The sequence below is a fragment of the Pavona decussata genome, unplaced genomic scaffold (assembly GCF_977016875.1).
Source record: "Pavona decussata unplaced genomic scaffold, jaPavDecu1.1 SCAFFOLD_276, whole genome shotgun sequence".
NCBI lineage: Eukaryota > Metazoa > Cnidaria > Anthozoa > Scleractinia > Agariciidae > Pavona > Pavona decussata.
The window spans coordinates 70,771-80,000 of NW_028145678.1; the positions used below are offsets into that span (position 1 = coordinate 70,771).

Sequence of the window (9,230 nt, forward strand, 5' to 3'; positions counted from 1 at the left end):
ATTTGTTTTTTTTGTTGTGTTTTTTTTTTTTTTTACACAATTCATCTACCCATCAACCTCAATCAATCTGACATTGTAACTAATTTTGAGTTTTCTTAATATCTGTATTTTCAAGAATCTATTCATATTTAAAATTTCGGTAGAGCTTTGGGACAATCAGTGTAGAAATCTTAAATTTAACGCGGTCTGCGACAACGTTCCGACACAAGCAATGACTTTTTGTCAGAAAGGCTGGGGTCGTATTGCTCATATTGTTGTCAGCATTGCTCTCAGTTAGCCCTCACTTGGTGCTTACATTAAGTTTAGTTTCAGATAGCGTGAGTGCAGTCTTCAGAGGGCCATTTTCTTAACAATTAGCTGTAGTTTGTGAAAGCGGGTATTGCTCCACAAAATTAGATTTCTTTACATTCAGAGTAAGGCGGTTGAAGTGCAACCAGCTGCGCATCGGCTCAGCGCATCGTGAGCCACTTTTTAAGCCACTAAGGTGGTTCCAACTTAAAGTCTGTCGCACGGTTGCGATTGAAATGAAAGTTACTTAACAGGACAATGATACCAACAACGTTTTCGAACCATTTGCATACACGCTTTTCCAAAACAAGATGACAATTCATGGCAAAAATGACAAATTGAAAATGACCTTTTTTGTGTGTTTTCTGGACAGCTTTAATACTGTTTATCACGCTGAGCAAGGTGGCTTCAACTTTCGAGACTGCAGATAAAAGCCAAGGGCCGCGCCGGTTCTTCAATTTGTCAGACGAATATTTAAGCACCCTAATTAGAGGTAAACCGTTAATTACGAAAACTCAAGAAAAACCCAAATGCACGCATAACTGATTTCCTTAGTCATTGGGATAAGCTACCATTCATTATCAACATGTTAAAAGGAAGGAATTGTAGCTATTCCTCTGATTCACTAGACATCAACGGGAGCAAGTGCTCTTGTTGTTCAGAGCCAAGCAAATCGTTCTCTACGTTATTTCTAGTCCTCATTGGTAACTTGTTAGTTTCGGGTTTGGTTAGTGCATCACCTAATGGCTTACTAAACGAAGTTGCAATCGAAGATTTAAAGACGGCTGATCTGCGTCTTCGACATTTTATAATGACTAATACAGTGATGATGGCGCAAAGTAGTAAAATGCAACCAATAACTGGGAGAACTGACGCCAATACCATGTTCTCTGAAAGGAAAAGAAACACGAGACAGTCAAACATCATCCTACTACCTACAATATGGTTACTTAAAAAGAAGTTGCTGAGCAGTACTGCGTTGCCCCATTTAAATTCGAGCACAAACACGAATCAGGACAGGGTCTGAAAGAGGAGCTGGTTGCAACGTTCACTACTGAAGCCTGCTAAAAAGGGCACAAAATTTGATATGCAAATTTCTTGAGTTTTCATAACTGAAAAGCCATCCCAAGACTTTTTAACTTAACTTCGAATTTAACAATGTTTCGGCGTCACATCTGTTTATGATAAGGGCTGGTTCCTATAACTTGACCTTTTACTTTAAATGAACACAGAAGTACAACGGCAATATTGAAGATGGCTTCATTAGCACCATATTGTGTTATTTTGCAATCACTACACCGGTACAAATTTTACCTGTGCTAAGTATAGCTTCAAATCCAAGAGACCCATAGGCTGGTGTGCTACTTGGCTTAAATCCGATCCACAACGAGTTTCCCGACGAATAGAAACGAGGTGGGTGGTGATTGGCGCAAAACCTGCCAATCATTTTGCTGGTATTTAGTGCTCCGTCCCGGATCTCTAACATGTCGCAATCAAACGATTGGTTGCACTTTGTGCTGCTGCATTCACGAAGATGGAAAACTTTAAATGCTGCTTTTATCCTGTTTCCAACTGGTGCGACTACAGTCCAAAAACGTTCAACGCCAGGTGGGTAGGACTTCGGAAAGTTAGGACTCCTGATTGTACCGATAAGGACACCTGTCAAGTCTATTTCTAAAAAAAAAAGAAAGAAAGAAAAACAGTCTCTGTTCGCAAGGTTGTCTGTTGTCTGTAAAAGTAGGAGAAAGGTAATAGGAGACACGTTCAAGGTTCAAGGTTCATTTATTTCACACTATACAACATGCGGAAACAAACAGAACCAGGGGGTCGTAAACTAATGATCAACATTCCTAAAGTTGTTAAGAGATTAATAATCAATAATTAATAACTAATGAGTTTATTAATTTCTATTGCGCATTACAACATGATCATAATACAAATATATAAAAGTAACATCCACATTCTACGCCAAACGTTGACCCCATTACAGCGCAACTGCGAAAAACAACGCCACTGAGAATTATTTCTGGGCTGTTTATTGCTCCCCCAATCAGACGCTAGATCAACAAACACAAAATTAATTACATTACAATTTGCAGTTTACTCATCTCGTCTTTGATTGGTTCCCTCTCCCAACACAATAACCATTCCACAAAATATTCTAGTGTTCACCGTTTTGCAGCCGGCACTCTGCAAATCGACTTTGCTTTTTAGGATAAATAGCAGAACAGTGCATAGTACTTCGCATGCATGTACAGAGAAAAGCAAGAATTTGTGTCTACTAACCTGTAAGTTCCTGAGAGGCGTATACAACTGAAAGAAAAATTAACCGGAATTATTTCTCATACTAGAAGAGAATGCATGTATGGATTCATTTGACAACAACATATCGACAATAAACAGCTTAATTCTGAGGGTCTTTCCAATGGAAAAGGTTGGGACGAGTGTCCGTGAATTCATTTAAAACTGAGGTTGTGGATTGCCTGGGGGTTAGCCCTCGCTATTTTGGATGCGCAAAAAGATATATATATCAAAAGATATTTTTTTACACTTTATCTTTATAAAGTAGAAGAGGTCAATTACAAAAAAGACACATTTTATGGAGGTAAAGTCGTTGAAAATTAACTTAACGTGAGTCAAACTGCCAAGAAGGCTTCTTGGAGTGCAAGAGTATTGGAGCCATGCCAGTGAAAGAATATTCTTGTACCAGTAATTTAGGGTTTCTGTTAAAATGTGTAACAGCCAGGTCTTTTACTTTTAGAAAGGGTCCTCGAACCCCAGCTTTTAAGTTCTCAAATTTGTATGGGGGGATGGTTGATGGAATTATATAAAATACTATGACCATCAGTTTAGTCACTGACAGAGATCAGTAACCCCATGAACACACTATTATGGACAACAAATTCATATTTGTTTTTATTAAAATGGGGAAGTTTATCCTCTGGGGGAAATTTGAGCTTTTTCTAACCTAAGCGATTTTTAAAAGATCGGCAGGGGCTGGGGGGGGGGGGGGAGGGGGCTCCCATATAAAAGTGAAAGGGATAAACTCGAAAAGTTTGAAAAGAAGCCCTGAAAGGTATCAGAATTCTGTTTTGTGGGCATGATCTGAACAATTTTTTTAATCATTTTATTTAAGAGGTACCAAATCAGTTGATTGACATTTGCTGCCTGTCATATTTTTTGACTCATTACCCTAAAAGCTACCACAATGTATCTGATGGAACTAATTTTAGCTTTTGACACCCTAAGGTCAATTTAATATCAGATTCCCCTTCCCCCTGCCGGAGGTATTTAAGAAGACTTAAGGCGACTTTAGGCAACTTTAAGCGACTTAAGGCGACTTAAGGTCCCAGCGTAGGCCTTAAACTACTGAGGCAAGTACAAACATACGTGGCGTGCTCGGACCTCTCAGGAAGCTGTGCAACGTTTTCATTGTCGCGTTTCGATCCCGCATATATAAATCTTCATCAACTTAAAAGTGCTCGATAGTTGGACTAGAGCAATAATTATAATGCAAGAGTTAGGTTATTCGGTCATTTATTTGCCACTCTGAGTTTCATGCTCCATGTGAAGCAATCATCAGGCAACTGCCAGAAATAACGGTTACAATAAGAGAAATTTGAAAATACAGAACAATACACAATAGATGCTAACTTCTTTGTGTGATGTGTCACACGGGATCGTGATTGGTAACTAAAAAGGAACATTGTTTAGTAGAAATTTCCTAGCATGTCTACAACCCGATGCGAGTTCATTTCTGCTGTTGAGAGTTGACATTTCCGGCCTGCATAATATGAAAAATTTCTCCCACAAACACAACTACTTGTGACACTACTTTTAAATTAAGATTCAGAAATCATTTATGTTCATTTCGTAATGAGCGCTACAAACTTAGTAAGTATATATGGAGCCTAAAAGATCAGAAAATTGCGTATGAAATTAAATGGCGGCAAGTTAAACAAGCCAGGTCCTATTCGAATGTATCTAAGAGATGTAATTTGTGTTTGTGGAGTACATTACACAGGATTTTGGGGGTATTAATGGAGGTATTAATGTTGCTCTGTACTAGTTATAAATGTAGCCAGGAAGGTTGTCCTTTAATCCCACTAAATCAACTGTTAATTGATGTAACCTTATAAATTTAGCTTATCTTTCATTTTGAAAAGGTGGTCAATTTTTCTCCTGTGGCAGTTGTGCGCTTCGGAAGGACAACCCTTATTTACTCTGCCGAACCCTAATTTTACACATTTCGTTTAATGCTAGGGCTAAACTACAGAATACAGGGCCACTTATCTCATTGGATCACAAAATTGCCTATTGAGTTATGGCTTGTTCTTCAAAAGGTTTTGACACATGAGGTGGTCCAAAATGGCCCTGCATCTGTAGTTGCTCACATTGTAGTCAACATCTGTCTTCTTATTGGCTACAAGCCTACGGTTGATTCTGGGAATAAAACAGTGCAACCTTCAGATTATTCAGTATTCTGCTAGCCGATTAGTGAATAATCTGTAGGTTGCGCATGCAATGCATGCTTTCCAAGAACAATGTCAAGTTAATACAGCAAAGTAAGAACATGGCTAGTTCGTTTACTTCTTCAACATGTTTTTTTTTTTTTCCTTTAAAACAAGTATAATAAAATGATTATTAGCGTTGGCTTTTGTGACATCTGGAATAATCAAGGTCTTATTTAGTGTTTTCAGCTGATAGCACTTACCCCAGCCTTAACTATTCTGGATATCGAAAAAAACTCCTCAATAATAATGATTGTTTGTTAACAACAAAGAGAGCTCGCGTTTCCTTAGTTTACAGCAGTTTTTTAATATGGGCATGCACCAGGACTTCCGTGCACTCCATAGGAAGGGGGGGTTGTTTTGCATGGGAGCACATCTTCAACATTCCCCCTTCCTTCCTTCCCTCTTTTCACTGTTACATGTAGATCAGCGTGAGGGCTGGCTGTCTCCCCATCCGCATGGGGACTCATGGCTCAGTCTTGGGAGGTTTGTTATTTGTTATTTGTTATTCTCCCAAGACAAGGATACAGGTGAAAAATGGTCGTAGCGTTGGTGTTACCGAGATGCGTCACTACGCTGAATGAACGGAAAGTAAGACCAGGCAACGAACACGTGATGGATACTGCCAGCAAAGAACGATGCTCTACACTAAGCGATTTCGTTTTCGTTGTTGTTTTTTTTTTTTTTTTTGATAAATTAACTTTTCTTTTTGTGTTGCTTTTTGTTTTTGCTTTTAGCTTTCATTTAGTTTTTCATTTTTTTTCGCATTTTGATATTAAGAAAGAAATTTTTTATGCACTCTGTGTTTTCTTTAAAACCAAAATATGAAAATGAAAAAGAAAATAAAAAAGCAAAAACCAAAAAACAAAATTATAAAAAAAACAAAAGCGAAATTTACCAAAACCAAAAAGAAAACGAACGTTAAAAACAGCGAAACAAAAACGAAATTTAACACAAAAGAGTTATGAAAACAAAAGCGAAATTTACAAAAAAAAACAAAAAAACAAATAAAAAGCCAAAACAATAAAAAAAACGGAAGTAAAAGCTAAAAAAAACAAAAGCGAAATTTACCTGAACACCGAAAAAAACGAACGTTAAAAAAATCAAAATAAAAACGAAATTTTCCAAAAACAAACACAAACGTTATAAAAACAAAAAGCAAAACAAAAGCGAAATTTATCAAAAACAAATTAAAAATGGTTGGTGACCCTTCTGGGCTGCCGTAGGAATACATAAACAACAACAAAGGCCATCAGTGCAGTGGATTTTAGACTCCTTGTATTTTAATTTAGACGCGGTAAACAACAATTAGTGCAATGATCATGCCCAAGGTGTCCGAATAACCCGTAAATCTTGGTATCCGCAGTCCACTGCTATTGTGCATTTACAAATACATGTATACGTGACGTTGCTATCAAGCATTGAAGGCTGACGAAAAATTGTACTTATCATAGTAATCACGTCGAAAAGAACTAGTAACCTACAATTGCGACCGTTTAAAAGAACGTTCAATTAAGGCACATATCTGCGTGACACAGCGATTTGAAATTGAACATTACAATGTCTTACCGGTATTTCTAGACTGAGTTGGGAGCAGGCAGGAGTCAGTAGGATCATTATGTCACGTTAGTAAATTACGAAGTATTGCTTTATGATTAGTCGTACTAAAATCACCAAGACCCATGCAGTAGGGAGTTTAAGAAATTACTACGGCCATGGCAACGAAAACGTCACAAAACAAAAGGGTATAATGAGTAAAACAAAGGCCCTGCACGTGCGTTATGAATTTTGGTACATTACACCCCCGTGCTCGGCCAAACCACAACGTGAAATTTATGACTAAATTCAAGGCTTTGTGGAGAACGTGAGCACATGACGGTAAATTTGTCAATCTCTGTCTCAACTTGAACGCCGTTTCCACCTGTTCTCTTACCGGATAGTTCTGCTACATAGTACAAGATGAACGAATTGGAATAATCGGAATATTTTCAAGCTACGTTTTCGTTGGCGTTGCCGTTGTGGTTTCGTAAAGTCCCTAGGGCAAAATTGTATTAATTTATTGAGGCGATGTTACGCGGGACAATTTTAACGCAACGCAGCACGAAGTTATCTGTGCATCATGATCACTAACAAGATGCCTGCTATACTGGCATTACGCGTGATGCTGGGGCTGATTCATTTATTCCAACTGTATGCTTCGCCGATTGATAAAACTATCCTTGCCAATGGAATAGTTTGAGTCACGACGATCGCGTTACGTTGTTTCCGTTGTGTTACGCTACTCAGAATTGCGGGAATTCCATTGCGATAACGTAAGCTTCTCAATGACCTCTTTTCAGTCTCGCGTCGTGGTCTAAGACTGTGAAACAAAGCACGATTCCTTCGCCAGGAATTTACCAATTTCCACCGTTTTAAATGTCGGGTGCTTCTTAGAAGTTATTCTTTCGATTTGCCGCTTCAAAATGGTGAAATTTCCGTTTGAAAACGGCACACTTGAGTCCAGAACATGTTAACAATATGGCGCCAAATTTAATGTTTTTAATAAATAGATCAAATGATGCGTTGACGTCACACAGGTAGGGGTGAGTGGGTCCCCTCCCTCGCGATGTAAGCGACAAGAATGGATTTTGATTGGCCTGCTGCTGTTGAAGACAATCAGAACAATACACAATGAAATAAAATAGAAAGTATAAATATATAAATATACAGATTAACTAGAAGAAAAAAAATTGAATAGAAAATAACAACAATTAACAAAAAACCGCCAGTAAACAAAGAAAGGCGCTGGGACTTGAAGAGACCACTAAACCAACCATCAATTTGCTTTTAGTCGGTAGTCTTCATAAGACGTGTTAATACTCCTTGCGTTCCGTTCGTTGTATCGCTTTCTTTGCTTCCCGCTTTTTCACTCGTGTTTCTTTTATTAAACCGGGAATAAAAAAAAATCGATTAAATGGCGTTAACTCAGAAAAACACACACACACTCAAACGCCATAAAGTGCGACTTTTCTAATGAAACTATTGCTACTACGTGTCCTCGAACTTTCGGCAAGACCCATCAGGATAGCTAAAACTTTCGGATGAGACAAATTAAAGTGAAATTCGGCACCCAGAATTTGAAGGGTGATAACTCACCGACCGGCAAAAACAGCTCATATGCGTGAACGCCGTAACTCTATGGATTAGACAATTACCTGTTACCTTACCCCGCAATCTTGGTCATGACACAACACTTTGTGTAGGATGTGATGCTTTGATTGACAGTTGCCAATGACGCCGGGTTTGACAACAGATTTCAACCTTTTGTATTTAATCTTTATAGGACCTTTCTGAAAACCACGTTTAGTGAACGGAAGCTTCCTAATAAAGATTATTATTATTATCTAGTCGATGGTCGAAACAATCTGCTCGTAAAAGGAAAATAGACTCGCATGCGCTTTATCTCTTAAAAACTAACCGCATTTATTGAAAACTGCATATTTAAACTCGACTAATTTTGTTCCCTGCGAGAGTGCTTGCAAATGAAAAGAAAGGTTTCCTGATGGCTCATGGTAGCTGTGAAGCAGAACAAACCCTACTTGATTTCCCAGCGCCGTTTTTTGTTTACTGGTGGTTTCTTACGGTAACGTTAGTCCTTTGTTAATTGTTGTTGTCATTTTCCAATCCATTTTTTTTCTTCTTGTTTATACTTTTTATTTAATTTTTTTTATTATTATTATTTTGTCATCATTTTTCCATCCGCATTTTCCCATCCGCCATCCGCCATCCGCATCCGCCATCCGCAGCCATCCGGTCCGCGTTTTACAGATACCCAACGTAAGGTTCTCAATGACCTCTTTTCTGTCTCGCGTCGTGGCCTAAGACTGTCAAACAAAGCACGATTCCTTCCCTAAGAACTCACCAATTTCCACCGTTTTACGTGTCGGGTGCTTCTTAGAAGTTATTCTTTCGATTTACCGCTTCAAAATGGTGAAATTTCCCTTTGAAAACGGCACACTTGAGTCCAGAACATGTTCAAACAATATGGCGCGACTTAATCCGTCTTTAATAAATATATCAAATGATGCATTGACGTCACACAGGTAAGGGTGAGTGGGTCCCCTCCCTCGCGATATAAGCGACAAGAATGGATTTTGATTGGCCTGCTGTTGTTGAAGACAATCAGAACAATACATCCCGAGTAGGAGAGGGGAGAGTTTAATGAATAAATTAATGTACCGATTTGTAGCTACGAGGAAGAAAAAAAAAAAAAAGAAAAAAAAGAAATCGACCCGTTTTTAGACACGGTATGCCCCCTAAGGGCATCCCGCGTAAAAAGAAATCGACCCGTTTTTAGACACGGTATGCCCCCTAAGGGCATCCCGCGTAAAAAAAAAAAAAAAAGAAATCGACCCGTTTTTAGACACGGTATGCCCCTTCAGGGCATCCCGC

The 9,230-nt window shown here is 38.5% G+C and overlaps 1 protein-coding gene across 1 annotated transcript in view; it reads right to left on the bottom strand.

The window, feature by feature from the left end:
* Positions 1 to 34: 34 nt before the first annotated feature.
* LOC146455389 (uncharacterized) overlaps positions 35 to 9,230 on the bottom strand; it is a 13,876-nt gene continuing 4,680 nt past the window's right edge. The window contains exons 2-4 of the mRNA XM_085094349.1: positions 2,575 to 2,601; positions 1,603 to 1,962; positions 35 to 1,178 (exon numbers count right to left, since the gene is read on the bottom strand). Coding sequence (XP_084950475.1) covers positions 898 to 1,178; positions 1,603 to 1,962; positions 2,575 to 2,601 — 668 coding nt within the window. The 3' untranslated portion in view covers positions 35 to 897. The remainder of the gene's footprint in view (positions 1,179 to 1,602; positions 1,963 to 2,574; positions 2,602 to 9,230) is intronic.